The sequence below is a fragment of the Vipera berus genome, assembly GCF_964194415.1.
Source record: "Vipera berus genome assembly, chromosome: Z".
Taxonomy (NCBI): domain Eukaryota; kingdom Metazoa; phylum Chordata; class Lepidosauria; order Squamata; family Viperidae; genus Vipera; species Vipera berus.
Genome location: NC_138205.1, coordinates 7,241,702 through 7,258,901, shown reverse-complemented (window position 1 = coordinate 7,258,901; position 17,200 = coordinate 7,241,702). Strand labels below are relative to the sequence as shown.

The following is a 17,200-nucleotide window of genomic DNA, read 5'->3' as shown; positions in this document are numbered from 1 at the left end:
TGGATTTTGTTCATCAGTATTTTCTATCTACAGAAGATACAAAAGCTTTAAATGAAAGTCCTGAAATTCCAATAAATTAAATCTTGGCAATACTACAAGTGCATTTATCGTACTAAATGTGCTACTAGGTAATCCATCTGGTCCTGGTGATTTGAACTCGTCTAGGCTGAATAGGTGCTCACTTACCATTTTCTTGCCTATATTAACTTATAGATGATGATGATGATGATGATGATGATGATGATGATGATAATAATAATAATAATAATAATAATAATAATAATAATAATAATAATAATAATAATAATAATAATAAGTTGGAAGGGACCTTGGAGGTCATCTAGTCCAACCCCCTGTTCAGGCAGGAAACCCTATACCATTTCAGACAAATGGCTGGCCAGTCTCTTCTTAAAAACTTCCAGTGTTGGAGCATTCACCACTTCTGGAGGCAGGTTGTTCCACTGGTTAATTGTTCTAACTGTCAGGAAGTATCTCCTTAGGTTGCTTCTCTCCTTGACTAGTTTCCATCCGTTGCTTCTTGTCCTGCTTTCAGGTGCTTTGGAGAATAGCTTGGCTCCCTCTTCTTTGTGGCAGCCCCTGAGATATTGGAACACTGCTATCATGTCACCCCTCACCCTTCTCTTCGTTAAACTACACATACCCAATTCCAGCAACCGTGCCCTATATGTTTTAGCCTCCAGCCCCCTAATCATCTTTGTTGCTCTTCTCTGTACCCTTTCTAGAGTCTCGAGAACTTTTTTACATCATGGTGACCAAAGAAAGGTTTTACATGTTGCAAACACAACAGTAACTCATGAAAACTGTGTTTAGAAATTTACTTAAAGAGTAACTCAGTGAAGATCTCTTATTTTCCCACCTTATAGGAGAACATGAATTTGACCAACTGTACGAGAGCAGTAGAGTTTATCCTGGTTGGACTTCCAACCATAGAGCGAATGGAAAGTGCGATGCATGCTGGCATCTTTCTGCTCTACCTTCTTTGTCTGATGGGCAACGGACTCATCATTGTCATGGTAATTTTGGACCCCCATCTCCAGAAACCCATGTATTTCTTCCTTAGCAACCTGTCTTGCATTGACATTGGACACACCACAGCCTTTATTCCTAAACTGCTGGTCAACTATCTCTCTGCAAACAATTCCATCTGTTTCTACTGCTGTATCACACAACTGTTCTTTTACTTCTTCTTTGGCATTACAGAATTTTTCATCATCAGTTTGATATCTTTGGACAGATACGTAGCCATTTGCTTTCCTTTGAGATACACCACCATCATGACTTCTGGGGCTTGCTTTAAGCTGTCGATGTCCGCCTGGTTTGTGGTTCTTGTCTACACGATTTCTCAAGTAATAATGGTAGCTAACCTACCCTTTTGCACATTCAACATTATCGATCACTTCTTTTGTGATGCTGGACCTGTGTTAAAGATTGCAGGAGGAGATACACATCTCATTGAAGCCCTGGCTTTGCTTTCTACTGTAGTTGTGGTGATGTCTTCCCTGCTTTTCACCCTCATTTCTTACCTCTTCATCATCTTCACCATTCTCCGAATGTCTTCAACCGCCAGTCAGCAGAGGGCCTTTTCTACCTGCGCTTCCCACCTGGTTGTAGTTTGCATTTTGTATGGGTCAGTCTTTTTTGTCTACTTAAGACCAACTGTCAAGAACTCTTCCTTCAGTATAATCCGTTCTGTTTCTGTGGTGCATACTACCGTTGCTCCAGTGCTCAATCCATTTGTTTATACTATTAGGAACAATGAAGTGAAAGAAGCCATTTGGAAAGTGTTAAGAAAAAAAGACTCCAGCTTTCCCTAAAATCTAATCCTAGACTTCTTTGAGGGAGCAATCTCAATTATGCAAGAGGAGGAGTGGGTAAACTATCCACCAGCAATATCATACCATAACTTTACTCAAGGTAAGATTGAAGCAGCAACAGGTCAACATCCATAATCCAGAATTTGAAACTATGGTGATTCTAGCATCCATGGCTTCAATCCAAGTTGAATCGCAGGAAGAATTCACAATGGAAAGATAGATTTTGAATGTTCTTCAATCGTGACAAAAGTGATGTCAGTTTTCTTATGAACAGTAATATTGATCTGCTCTCTGGATTTGACTTGGGAATCCCTTTGGATTTTGTGGTGCAGTTTAATGAAGGAAGAACATTGGAATTAACAATAGAATTCTTTATTGGTCAAGGGTGAATAGACACACAAAGAATTTGTCTGCTGTGCATAAGCTCTCAGCATACATACAAGCAACAATTGATAAATCATGACCATAATCATAACACATAATCATAATCATCATAAATCCTAAGATTCAAACTCAGTGATAGTCATAAGATACCAAATAAGCAAACAACTTAAATCATAATGGGATACTAAATAAAGACAAGCAACATAAATCAGGAGATACAAGCAACCATGTTATAGTCATAAGAAACTAAGGAAATAGGAAATAGGAAAAATGAAGAGATGAGAAGGATAATAGGCAAGACAGCCCTACTAGGTGGTTTAACATCCTAGGGCATAAGACAGTGTTGTGGGAATTAGTTGTTTAGCAGAGTTATAGCATGGGGGCGGGGGTGGGAAAGTGTCTTTGTGCCTGATTGTTTTGGCATGCCATAGCATCATCTTGAGGAAAGAAGTTGAAACAGTGTAAGACCGGGATGTGAGGGTCTGTGGATATTTTCACAGCCCTCTTACTGTCTTTTGCAGTATACAGGTCCTCAATGGAAGGCAGGCATGTTGCAATTATTGTTTCTGCAATTCTAACTATCCATTAAAGTCTGTGTTCATCACTGGAGGTCTTTAAGAAGAGACTGGACAGGCACTTGTCTGAACTGGTATAAAGTCTCCTGTCTGAAAAGGGAGTTGGACTAAGATCCTTTCCAGCTCTATTCTGATTGGAGATTCAAAGAAAAGTTATCTACATTTTCTGATTACTCATTCCTTTTTCCAAGTGTTCCACAAACTAGAAATTCACACACATATAGAGGCACACAAGTACATAAAGCTCTTCTTCTATTTGCTTAGCTTAAATATAGGAATCTGGGACAAGGTCATTAAAACATATCATTTTATAATTGAAAAAAAACATTTTTTTCAGAAATGGGAAGATGCTTCTGTTCTCCTTTCCCATTGTGATTGCATCCTGGATTAAAATAGTTCCTCTTCCACTATCTGTTATTCCATCCATTTATCTCTAATTGATAAATTAATTATTTAAAACTTTAAATGTTCTTCTGGTCCAAAAATCCAGATATCTCTGACATGGGAACTGCAACTAGGTCATTAAAAAAAAAGCAGATGGCCTTCATCATCAGAAGAGTACATGGATAAATATTCCATTATACAAGTATTTCTTATGACCAAACCGAAACAGGAATTTTGCTCCTTTAAGTGATGTGGTCATTAAATGAATCATCATGTGACCAGAAACAGTTTTTTAACTTGGTTGTTGAGTGAATCACAAGGTCATTAAGCAAGCAATTTCAACTTCCCCCATTGACTTTGCTTGTCAAAAGTCATCTAGCAAGGTTGAAAATCATGATCAGGTGACTGAAGGATATTGCAACCATCACAAACACAAGCCAGGTGCCAAATGCCCAAATTGTGAAGACATGACCACAGGTGTCATAACTCCGAGAACAAGTTAGGGTTAGGATTAGTCACTTTCTCATCACTATCATAACTTTGAACCATCCAATATATACAGGTAGTCCTTGATTTATGATCATTAGTTTAACTAATGAGCATAAGTAAAGGATTACCTGTACTGTATATATTAAATTCATTTTTAACTGCCAAACCCCCTTTTAACTACAGAAGTAGTTCTATATAGGGTAAGAATATAGAGAAATTGGTGGCTAAGTGAATCTGGCTTCTACCAGACTTTGCTAATCAGTAGGTCATAAAATGTGATCACATGAGCTCAGGATATTACAATCATAAGTATGAGTCACCTGCCAAGGTTGTCAGTTTTGATCACATGATCATGCAGCAGTCATAAGTGTGAAAAATGTTCATAGGTCATTCCACTCTTCTCTTCTCTTCTCTTCTCTTCTCTTCTCTTCTCTTCTCTTCTCTTCTCTTCTCTTCTCTTCTCTTCTCTTCTCTTCTCTTCTCTTCTCTTCTCTTCTCCTCTCCTCTCCTCTCCTCTCCTCTCCTCTCCTCTCCTCTCCTCTCCTCTCTTCTCTTCTCTTCTCTTCTCTTCTCTTCTCTTCTCTTCTCTTCTCTTCTCTTCTATTCCACTCCATTCCATATCTTGATAGCAGTGTCCCAATATCTCAGGGGCTGCCACAAAGAGGAGGGAGTCAAGCTATTCTCCAAAGTGCCCAAAGGCAGGACAAGAAGCAATGAATGGAAACTAATCAAGGAGAGAAACAACCTAGAACTAAGGAGAAACTTCCTGGCAGTTAGAACAATTAACCAGTAGAAGAACCTGCCTCCAGAAGCTGTGAATGCTGACTGGACAGCTATTTGTCCGAAATGGTATAGGGTTTCCTGGCAGAGAGAGGGGTTTGGACTAGATGACCTCCAAGGTCCCTTTCAACTGTATTATTATAAAACTTTTACTCATAAAACATGAAACACAGTCAACTGAACACTCAAATTGACTGGCACTAATGGTTGACACGGGTTGCTGCCAGTATCCTAGGTATCAGCCAGGTATCTCCTTAAAATGTAAGATGTTCCGAGTAGTGCAGCTTTTTGTAGCTTTGCTGGAGTTATTGTAGGAAGCTGCAATTTCTTGATGTATTTTGCAAAGGTTTTGGACATCGTTCCCAGTGCCCCGATGACAATGGGTATCACTGTTATATGTTTCATCCATAATTGCGCAGATTCGATGGCCAGGTCACGGTATTTCATAATTTTTTCCAATTCTTTTTCTTCAACTCTGGCATCTCCTGGTACAGCGATATGAATCAACTGTATGCTTCGGTTCTTTATGACTGAGATATGTGGCGTGTTGTGTTCCAAATGGTGATCTGTCTATATTCAGAAGTCCCACAAGATGATGATGATGATGATGATGATGATGATGATGATGATGATGATGATGATGATTATCTTCTCTTCTCTTCCATTCTGTTCTGTTATGTACGTTACGTTCTTTACATTATGTTACATTACATTGCATTACGTTACATTACATCACTTTTTTCTAACTTTGAACAGTCACTAAGTTGAATTGTTGTAAGTTGAGGACCACCTGTAGAGCTAGTTAGAGGGCTACATATCCATTGAAACACTGGGAGTTAAAACAATCCAGATGGTGCTTTCAGGTTCATTTTAAACATTAAGTTTCAGTACAAGTGCAGACTTTTGAAAGTGAGAATAGGGACAAATGATCAATGTCCGAAAATATTCACACCGAGCCAGATGTGGATGTACAGGAACAAGAAAACTTTTAAGTTTAGCACCTTGGCTACAGTGAATTTTTTTTTTATTTTTTTTAATTCTGTCACGCTATAAGGTTATTTTTGGAATAAATTAAAGTATTTCTCCATCCATGTATGTTTTATTATGCCTATTATTTTATGCCTATTGTATCATATATTATATTAGTAATATAACAATCAAAAAGGGTTTGCTCTGTCATTTTTGTTTGTTTGTTTGTTTTCCTGTTTTTGCTAGTGCCTAAGTTCAGTTTCTCACGCTTGGGGACAGTTTTAGTTTTTTCAAGTTTCAAAAAAGTTGGTATGCATTTTGATGGACGCTTTTCTAAACAGATACATTTTTGTCTGCAAACTCATATGTGAACAATTTTCATATACGATCTCTAACTGAATGCACTTGGGATATTATTGTTATGAATTTATGACTTTTATACAGATGCTTCCTTTAAGGATACTCTCTTCATTACTTATCAAATTCATTACAAATTCAATTTTGAATGATTTAATTAAAGATCTCCGTGCATTCAAAAAGGCAATATTAGAAAAAATCATGTTGAATTTGCATATCTAATGCCCCATGAATGTTCAATAGCCCTTCTCTCTCCCTCCATTCTTCCTTTTTTCCTTTCTTCCTTCCTTTCTTCTTCCCTCCCTCCCACCCACCCCTCTCCCTCCCTCCCTTCTCATTCCCATCTCCTTCTTTCCTTCTCATTCCCATCTCCTTCCTTCCTTCCTTCCTTCCTTCCTTCCTTCCTTCCTTCCTTCCTTCCTTCCTTCTCATTCCCATTTCCCTCCCTTCATTCCCATCCCATCCCATCCCATCCCATCCCATCCCATCCCATCCCATCCCATCCCATCCCATCCCATCCCATCCTATCCTATCCTATCCTATCCTATCCTATCCTATCCTATCCTATCCTATCCTATCCTATCCTATCCTATCCTATCCTATCCTATAAAAATAGGATTGGCAGCTTTTTCCTGCCAGCCAAGAATTCTTAACTGAACAGTAATACTTTTATTTCCCAAGGATCCTACCTTCACCTTCTATAAATAAATAAATAAATAAATAAATAAATAAATAAATAAATACATACATACATACATACATACATACATACATACATACATACATAAATAAATAAATAACCTCAGAAATGTGAGTTCTGAAGCTACTATGGGTATTTTCCCCTCCTTTCACTTCCATTAAAAAAGAGAAAATTCCATAAGAAAAATAGTATGAAAAGAAAAAAAACATTATGTAGAAGAACCACAAATTATTGAATTTTCTAAGCCTTCAAGGCTCTGCAGAATTAATCATGTATACCCAGAAGATGACAAATCTTGGAGCAAAGGTTAATATTTGATCCATCCTTACATCAAGTTCATGCCATGGTGATTCAAAATATTGTTTTTTTAGCATCATGTCTGGATTCACATGGGAAATTAGAAACAGACTCCTCTGGAGATGATATCCCAAGTGTTTATGAAAAATCACTCCATAACGTCTCATTTCTATGATCTAATGTCCAGAAAAGGCTCTAAATACTAGGTAAAACTTTCAAAACCAATGAAACCAGAATATCATCTTTGCAGCTTGAAAATCTCCATGAGAACTTGTAAAAAGAGGGTTTTTTAAAATTATTACTTCTTATTCTTAAGAATGCTTAGATATGTGCATGTGGAAATATGTTACTTGTGTTCTTCCAGTGGGTTAGGATGCAACCAAGATTACACAAGGAGAGGGAGAGATTTACTAAATATTCATTTACAAGAATCTGTGTGGACGTCTACAAATTATTCCGAAGTTGCTTTTTCAAGAGGCAACTGGAGTTCCTTTGTTTTTCCTTGAAGACCTTTCAGTTGAAGAAGCTACTTGGATGAGATGTGAAATAACTTCAAGGAAAAACAAAGAAAATCTAGTTGCCTCTGAAAAAGTATCTTTGGGACAACCACCATCTGGAAGACTGAGAATCTCCATAAAATGTCTAGGAGCTAATGACCATGAATGTTATTATTTATTTCGTGGGACATTCTGCACTGATTTTGTTTAATATCTCAACATATTTCCTATTTGCAGAATATCATAATTTTCTATCTTACTTTCATAACTGCTTATCCATTCACCCTCTTCATTTTCTTTCTCTCTGCAACACATTTATGTTCTGTATCCAGATGACTTTCCATCTACAAATGTTCTCCTACTATTCTCAACATCTTCCATCAAACTCTGGATTTTGTTCATCAATATTTTTATGTACAGAAGATACAAAAGCTGGAAAGATGAATGTTAGTTTAAATGAAAGTCCTGAAATTCCAATAAATGAAGTCTTGGCAATAATACAAGCACAATTACTGTACTAAATGTGCTACTAGGTTTTACATGTTGCAAACACAACAGTAACTCATGAAAACTGTGTTTAGAAATTTGCTTAAAGAGTAACTCAGTGAAGATCTCTTATTTTCCCACCTTATAGGAGAACATGAATTTGACCAACTGTACGAGAGCAGTAGAGTTTATCCTGGTTGGACTTCCAACCATAGAGCGAATGGAAAGTGCGATGCATGCTGGCATCTTTCTGCTCTACCTTCTTTGTCTGATGGGCAACGGACTCATCATTGTCATGGTAATTTTGGACCCCCATCTCCAGAAACCCATGTATTTCTTCCTTAGCAACCTGTCTTGCATTGACATTGGACACACCACAGCCTTTATTCCTAAACTGCTGGTCAACTATCTCTCTGCAAACAATTCCATCTGTTTCTACTGCTGTATCACACAACTGTTCTTTTACTTCTTCTTTGGCATTACAGAATTTTTCATCATCACTTTGATATCTTTGGACAGATACGTAGCCATTTGCCATCCTTTGAGATATGCCACCATCATGACTTCTGGGGTTTGCTTTAAGCTGTCGATGTCCGCCTGGCTTGTGGTTCTTGTCTACATGATTTGTCAAGTGATAATGATAGCTAATCTACCCTACTGCACGTTCAACATTATCAATCATTTCTTTTGTGATGTTGGACCTTTATTAAAGATTTCAGGAGGAGATACACATCTTATTGAAGCCCTGGGCTTCCTTATTACTGTAGTTGTGGTGATGTCCTCCCTGCTCTTCACTCTCATTTCTTACCTCTTCATCATCTTCACCATTCTCCGAATGTCTTCAACCACCGGACAGCAGAGGGCCTTTTCTACCTGCGCTTCCCACCTGGTTGTAGTCTGCATTTTGTATGGGTCAGTCTTTTTTGTCTACTTAAGACCAACTGTCAAGAACTCTTCCTTCAGTATAATCCGCTCTGTTTCTGTGGTGCATACGACCGTTGCTCCAGTGCTCAATCCATTTGTTTATACTATTAGGAACAATGAAGTGAAAGAAGCCATTTGGAAAGCATTAAGAAGAAAAGACTCCAGCTTTCCCTAAAATCTAATCCTAGACTTCTTTGAAGAAGCAATCCTAATTTTTCAAGAGGAGGAGTGGGTAAACTATCCACCAGCAATATCATACCATAACTTTACTCAAGGTAAGATTGAAGGAGCAACAGGTCAACATCCATAATCCAGAATTTGAAACTATGGTGGTGGTAGCATCCATGGCTTCAATCCAAGTTGAATCCCAGGAAGAATTTATAATGGAAAGATAGATTTTCAATGTTCTTCAATCGTGACAAAACTGATGTCAGTTTTCTTATGAACAGTAATATTGATCTGCTCTCTGGATTTGACTTGGGAATCCCTTTGGATTTCCTGGTGCAGTTTAATGAAGGAAGAACATTGGAATTAACAATAGAATTCTTTATTGGTCAAGTGTGAAAAGATACACAAAGAATTTGTCTGCTGTGCATAAGCTCTCAGCATACATACAAGCAACAAGTGATAAATCATGATCATAATCATAAAACACAATCATCATAAATCCTAAGATTCAAACTCAGTGTTAGTCATAGGATACCAAATAAGCAAACAACTTAAATCATAATGGGATACTAAATAAAGACAAGCAACAATTATTGTTTCTGCAATCCTAACTATCTGTTGAAGTCTCTATCTATGTGGTTTGTGTGCTGTGCCAAACCAGTTAGTTATAGAGGTGCAAATGACAGACTCAATATTTCCCCTGTAGAGCTATACCAACAGCTCCTTGATTCATGATGTTTTAAGGAGAAACCATGAAATTAATAATAATAATAATAATAATAATAATAATAATAATAATAATAATAATAATAATAATAATAACAACAACAACAACAACAACAACAACAACAACAACTTTATTGTCACTTTGAATGTACACCAATTGGCATGCATCAAAATGAAATTTAGCTGCATACAGCTCTCAAAGGGTCACCACCTTTGATATAAAGTAAAGGTAAGGGTTCTCCTGCACATGCGTGCTAGTCGTTTCTGACTCTAGGGGCCGGTGCTCATCTCTGTTTCAAAGCCGAAGAGCCAGCGCTTGTCCGAGGACGTCTCCGTGGTCATGTGGCCGGCATGACTAGATGCCAAAGGCGCACGGAACACTGTTACCTTCCCACCATAGTGGTGATATACACTCCGATATATAGTGGTTGGGAAAATGCAAGAGATAGGTCTTGGTGCTGCCCATGGTTCAGAATACCTTTCAGATAGTGGTCTGGAATTAAAAGATTGTGACCTGGCATAAAAAAACTGACTTTCTAAGGCTTTTGATGGTCTTCTTCTTTCCTTACCAACCGTTCTTCCATTCACATCAGATCTACTACAGCTTTCTTCCTTATCTTTCCTGGTAAGAAAGACAAAGCTTCAATTTTGGAGGTGTTACGCAAGAAAGTATCATTTCTTAGAAACAGATGACAGAATTTGACAACTATCAAAATTCTACAATTTTTCCTGAGTGGAGATAATTAGGGGCTTCTAAGTGTCTGGGAACCTGTTCAGATAGCTGCCTTATTGAGGTGGCCTTTTAAAAAATTCTTCCTCTTCTATGGATTGTATTATCGCTTTTATGATGTTTATTAATAACTTTTTTTAATATTGTACATTTTTTGCTTTTATTTATTGTTCATGTTGATTCTTGTTTGCCACCCAGAATTGCTTTTGGTGAGATGGCTGTATAAATTTGATGAATAAAATAACTAACTAAATAAACTAATGTGTATCTCATTTGCAGCTTTTTACATTTACAAATATTTCTATCTGATTAAACTTCCTCCCCCCTCCCCTTTTAATTTCATTTTATATTTAAATCAACCTTCCCATCTGGTGTCAGGCTGGGGCCTCCCCAAAATCAGAGGCCTGTGATTGCCATAATTTTATGCCAGCATGGATAAATATTCCTAGAACAATCTTCCAGTAAAATTTGGGGGTTTTTTCTCCCAAGGTAGCCTTTTGTCATTTTTTTGTTTTCATGCTTGTGTTCATTTTAAATCAGTTTTGTTGGACTTGAGAATTATTTTATAAATGATGCGCTCAGGTTTATAAGAATCCAGGCACATCTTTCCTAAAATATATGCCTTGTTCATTAGGTTAATAATAATATTTTTCTTTCTGATTCCCTTAAATGAATGTATCCATACATATGATACAGGTAGTCCTCAACATATGACCACAATTTCTGTTGCTAAGTGAGACATTTGTTAAGTGAGTTTTTACCCCCTTTTAGGACCTTTCTTGCCACAGTTGTTAAGTGAATCACTGCAGTTGTTAAGTCAGTAACATGGTTGTTAAGTGAATCTGGCTTCCCCATTATCTTTGCTTGTCAGAAGGTGACAAAAGGGGATCACATGGTCCCGGGATGCTGAGACTGTCATAAATATGAATCAGTTGCCAAATGTCTGAATTTTGATGACATGACCACCAGGATGTTGCAATGGTCATAAGTGTGAAAAATGGTCATAAGTCACTTTTTTCAGTGCTGTTGTAACTTTGAACAGTCATTAACTGAACTGTTCTATGTCAAGAACTTGATTCATGACCTTAATAGAGCCTGCATATTACAGTCACAACTCTTCATAGTCATTACGTAAGACAGCCATGTCATCACCTTGCTCAACAACCTCCATTCCTCTTCTCCCTGATATGGTTGTTAAACAGAGCATGGGTTGCCTTAGGGTTGGGGGATGCCTTAAGAGTCTGAGAACAAGCACCAGGCCCACCAGCTCCATGTCTCTCAAGGCTTTTCCCAATCCCTGAAGCAACCCATGTTCCACTTCTCTTCCCTCAGGGACCCCCATGGGCCTTAGAATAGAATAGAATAGAATAGAATAGAATAGAATAGAATAGAATAGAATAGAATAGAATAGAATAGAATAGAATAGAATAGAATAGAATAGAATAGAATAGAATAGAAGAGTTGGAAGGGACCTTGGAGGTCTTCTAGTCCATCCCCCTGCTCAGGCAGAAAACCCTATACCATTTCAGACAAATGGATGTCCAGTCTCTTCTTAAAAACTTCCAGTGTTGGAGCATTCACAACTTCTGGAGGCAGGTTGTTCCACTGATGAATTGTTCTAACTGTCAGAAAATTTCTCCTTAGTTCTAGGTTGCTTCTCTCCTTGATTAGTTTCCATCCATTGCTCCTTATCCTACCTTCAGGTGCTTTGGAGAATAGCTTGACTCCCAACCCCTGAGATATTGGAAGACTGCTATCATGTCACCCCTAGTCCTTCTTTTCATTAAATTGGATATCCCTGATCCCAGCAACCGTTCTTTATATGTTTTAGCCTCCAGTCCCCTGATCATCTTTGCTGCTCTTCTCTGCACTCTTTCTAGGGTCTCAACATCTTTTTTATATCATGGTGACCAAAACTGGATGCAGTATTCCAAGTGTGGCCTTACCAAGGCATTGTAAAGTGGTTTTAACACTTCACATGATATATTGAAACTTTTGGAAAGGCTTGAAATGATTTTAATATATGGCTTAAAATCCCTTTAAGTCTATGGGCTAAAGTTAATCTTATTAAAATGAACATTGTCCCTCGCATGACTTATATTCTTAGAGGTATTCCTGGGTTAATATTGAATCAATATTTCCTTTCAACTGATAAGTTATTCAAGGCAGTTACTTGGGAAAGTGGATCACCAAGGTTCTCCTTAGCTAACTTGAGATTAGCATTTGAGGACAGAAGCTTTAATTTATCTGATCTGTAAAAATATCATTATATTTTATCAGCCCCTTGCTATTGGAATGAAAATGTAGTGGAATATTACCCTGCATGGGCTAAATTGGAATTATTATCAATTTCCTTTGTGATCTTGGAAAGTGATTCGAACAATCTATAGCACAAGTGTGTGTGTGTGTGTGTGTGTGTGTTTGAGCAAAGTATGAGCAGCGAGAAATCCTTGGGCCACATTCAAATGTAAATTAAGTTTGAAGAAAAAGACAAGAGCAAAGTGCAAATTAAAATACCCCTCAAAGAAATGCAAACTCTCTAGTCTCCACATAAATACAACTAGGAATGAGGAGACCATCACCTTCAATGAATAATAAATTAAGCCGGGGCGTGGTGGGGTAGGGGAGTTAACACTGAATATATCATGATCTCATACAAAATGTGTGACATACACAAACAATTGTGTACTACACAGCATTGGATGCAGAGGCCATGATTTTGATGTCCTCATAACAACAACTAGATATACAGGTTGAGGATTTCTGGGAGTTGTAGTCCACACATCCTAAGGCTGCCAAGACTGGGGGGAAAATTCACAAAAGTGTAAAGTTTCTGATTTATTCCACTCCCCCTCACCTGAGTGGGGTTTCTAATCTGTGAGTCCTGAGGATACTACGGTGGAAACCTTCAGCTTGAATGCTACGGAATACTGAATAGGGAAAAAAAAGGAAAATGGGAAGAAAATTATTCTTCTACAGCGTCATCTCCAAGCAGTTTTCTCCCCCTTTTATTGGAGACTTTAAAAAGTCTTTGAAGATTTAATAATAAATAGAAGACTCCATTTCTGAGAATGGCCCTTAGAATTTGATCCAAATAAAACCAGACATGAGTCATACTGATTCCATGCCATCTGCATGCCATTGCCTCCAGAAGTTGTGAATGCTCCAAGTTTTTAAGAAGAGATTGGACAAACATTTGTCAGAAATGATATAGGGTTTCCTGCCTGAGCAGGAAGCTGGCCCCTTCCTATTCTATTCTATTCTATTCTATTCTATTCTATTCTATTCTATTCTATTCTATTCTATTCTATTCTATTCTATTCTATTCTACTCTACTCTACTCTACTCTACTCTACTCTACTCTACTCTACTCTACTCTACTCTACTCTATTCTATTCTATTCTATTCTATTCTATTCTATTCTATTCCAGCGACGGAGGCGGTTATGGCGACGGCGTCTTCGGGCTGCTCTGGGCGGTGGAGAGGACGACCATGGCGACAGCGACTCGTTTGGTTCCGGCTGCTTGAGGTGATGCCGGCGACGGTGATGGCGATGATGGCGTCTTCGAGGCCCGCTGGCCTGTTTTACCGGCAGCGACGATGGCTGTGGCAACGGCGGCGACATAGCGGACTACCAACTTATTTATTAACTTATTAATTCTCCAGCTGCCTCCTTTTTTCCCCTTTGGACTGGGACGGACCTGGGTACAAGCCACAGTGGGAGAGTGGCTTGTTTTACATCGGCAGCCCCATAGAGGTGGGAGCTCTATGGGTGCTGCCCCACCCAGGGTGTGCATCTTGGACCATCCCCGGGAGCAGGCTCGCGCCCCGTTGTGAGAGGACGGGTTGTGGGCTGCCCCTGGGAGCATCCAACCGAGTGGCAGTAGGTTGGTGGATGGCCCAAATGTTCCACTCCTTACCTTTGAACCTCCTGTTGGACTTTTTAACTATTGGACTGCCCTCTCTGGATTTGCTCGGACTGTATGTACCGATATTCCGATACGGACTTGCTCGCCCTCAGGGGTGCCCCCCTCTCCTGGGTGCGTCCCGCCCTCTTTTCTATCCCCAGTCTCGATGAAGGGCCCAATTATTGGGACCCTGAGAGATGGCCGGGTAAGGCCAGGGGCTCTCGATATAAATTTAATAAGAGGCCCCTGGTTAATTTTTTAGTCAAATTTTTTAGGGGGTTGGGGAGGGGGGTGGGGGGTAATGGTTGTCTGGCTGTGGGGGGTGGCCATACAACCGTGTTGCAGGCCAGGCCTGGGTCTGACGGCATTCGGGGGGAGCGGGTTGTGGTTACATCTGGGGCTCAGGAGCGGGTCGTGGGATTACCGATTCCCACGACACTGGGGTATGGCAGCAGGTGTATGGACAGAGGGCCGTATCATTACCGGGAGGGCCGTCTCCGCTGTTTGCAAGCGGTGAGGCGCTCCGACCCTCTGGTTCTTCCCCGAGGTGCCGGGAGCGAAGATGTGCAGCCTCCTGAGCTCTGGCTGGTGTACCTGAATGCCAGGTCCGTGGTTAATAAGGCTCCCCTTGTGCGGGATCTGGTGGAGGGTGAGCATGCGGACCTGGCTTGTATCACCGAGACCTGGTTGGGTCCAGAGGGTGGGGTCCCTTTGGTTGACATTTGCCCACCAGGTTTCCGAGCGTTACACCGGCCTCGGGCTCAAGGTAGGGGCGGGGGAGTGGCGGTTGTTATTAGGAAGACCTTATGTCCGCGGGAGACCACCGTTCTTCAGATAGTCAGGTGTGAGTCTCTCTTTTTGAGGTTTGGTTCGGGGGCGCAGTTGGGCTTGCTGCTGGTGTACGTTTCGCCTAGTCACACAGCGGCAGCCCTGCCCGTACTACTCGATGTCCTCTCCGGTTTGGTGATTGAGTTCCCCAAACTTCTAGTTTTGGGTGACTTCAATCTGCCATCCCTGGGAGGGTCATCTGAGTTAGCCCGGGAGTTCATGGCTTCCATGACGGCCATGGACCTGACGCAGGTAATTTCTGAACCAACTCATGAGGGAGGCCACACCCTTGACTTGGCTTTTTTATCTGGACGGTGGTTGGATGATCTTGGTGGGGGCTCTCCATTTATTATGCCCCTGTCATGGACCGATCATCACCTCCTGCAGCTGGTCTTCCGTCTTGCCACCCCCCACCGTGGGGATGTGGAACCAACTAGATGGTACCGCCCCAGACGCTTAATGGACCCTCTCGGGTTCCAGGCAGCGCTGGGATCCCCACCTGCCTCCGTCGCTCACAGCTCGGCGGATGCCTTAGTGGAAGCCTGGGAAAGGGCAGCCACTGAGGCACTGGACCAAGTTGTACCCCTGCGGCCCCTGACCCGGTGCAGATCCCATCGAGCTCCATGGTTCTCCGCGGAGCTCCGGGAGATGAAGCGTCGGAAACGGGGCCTAGAGAGCTGCTGGAGGTCCAGCCGATCCGAATCCGACCGGTTGCGGTTAAGAACCTATATTAGGTCTTATCTCGCAGCGATGAGGGCAGCGAGGTGTAATTACTTCTCCGCCCTCATCGCGTCCGCAGATAATCGCCCGGCCGCCCTGTTTAGGGTGACTCGCTCCCTCCTTAATCAGGAGGTGAGGGAGGATCCCTTGCAGGGTCGTGCCGAGGAGTTTGGTCAACATCTGTCGGATAAAATCGCTCGGATTCGGACCGGTTTGGACTCCAGCTGGGCAGAGTCTGACGATCAGGACACGGGCGGTCTTGTCAATGTTATCTGGGAAGAGTTTGATTCTGTGACCCCTGATGAAGTGGACAGGATTATGGGGAGGTTGAGCTCCACCACATGTTTATTGGATCCGTGCCCTTCCTGGCTGGTTTATGCAGCCAGGGAGAGGACACGAGGCTGGTTCCAGGCGGTGATATCTGCTTCCTTGAGTGAGGGTAATTTCCCCACCGTCTTGAAGGAGGCGGTGGTGAGACCTCTCCTCAAGAAGCCTGCCTTGGACCCAGCTGTCTTGAACAACTTTCGTCCAGTCTCCAACCTTCGCTTTCTTGCGAAGGTTGTTGAGAGTGTGGTGGCGCATCAGCTCCCTCTGGTCCTGGATGAAGCGGATTATCTGGACCCGTACCAATCGGGTTTCAGGCCCGGGTACAGCACGGAGACGGCATTGGTCGCTCTGGTGAATGATCTCTGGAGGGCCCGGGATAGGGGATATTCCTCTGTCCTGGTCCTATTAGACCTCTCGGCGGCTTTCGATACCATCGACCATGGTATCCTGCTGCGGCGTCTCAGGGGATTGGGAGTGGGAGGCACAGTTCTTCGGTGGTTCTCCTCCTATCTCCTGGGACATTCACAGTCGGTGTTGGCAGGGGGGCAGAGATCGGCCCCTAGGTCTCTCGTTTGTGGAGTTCCTCAGGGTTCGGTTCTCTCGCCTCTCCTGTTCAACATCTACATGAAACCGCTGGGTGAGATCATTCGTGGTTTTGGAGTTGGGTATCATCAATATGCTGATGATACCCAACTTTTCATTTCAACCCCAAACCACCCCAGTGATGCCCTCGCTGTGATGTCCCGTTGCCTGGAGGCGGTTCGGGTCTGGATGGGGAGGAACAGACTTCAACTCAACCCTGACAAGACTGAGTGGCTGTACATTCCGGCATCCCGAGACATTCAAAACGTTCCACCACTTTCTATGGGGGGTGAGTTTTTACCCCCCGTAGATAGGGCTCGCAACTTGGGAGTCCTCCTGGATGCACGGCTTACCTTAGAAGATCATGTAGTAGCCGTGACCAGGGGGGCTTTCGCACAGGTTCGCCTGGTGCGGCAGTTGCGGCCCTATCTAGACCGGGATGCCCTGTGTACGGTCACTCATGCGCTCGTGACCTCTCGTCTTGACTATTGCAATGCTCTCTACATGGGGCTTCCCTTGAAGACCACTCGGAGG

At 41.6% G+C, this 17,200-nt stretch overlaps 2 protein-coding genes across 2 annotated transcripts; both read left to right on the top strand.

Moving 5' to 3' along the window:
- Positions 1–968: 968 nt before the first annotated feature.
- LOC308678565 (olfactory receptor 6X1-like) lies at positions 969–1,835 on the top strand (the record flags this gene model as incomplete). The annotated part of the gene is made up of 1 exon (XM_081345793.1): positions 969–1,835. One exon carries the CDS (start codon positions 969–971, stop codon positions 1,833–1,835), a length of 867 nt encoding a protein of 288 aa, XP_081201919.1.
- A 6,150-nt stretch (positions 1,836–7,985) lies between these two features.
- Positions 7,986–8,852, top strand: LOC308678564 (olfactory receptor 6X1-like; the record flags this gene model as incomplete). The annotated part of the gene is made up of 1 exon (XM_081345792.1): positions 7,986–8,852. The coding sequence occupies one exon, from the start codon at positions 7,986–7,988 to the stop codon at positions 8,850–8,852; it is 867 nt and encodes a 288-aa protein (XP_081201918.1).
- Positions 8,853–17,200: the final 8,348 nt, after the last annotated feature.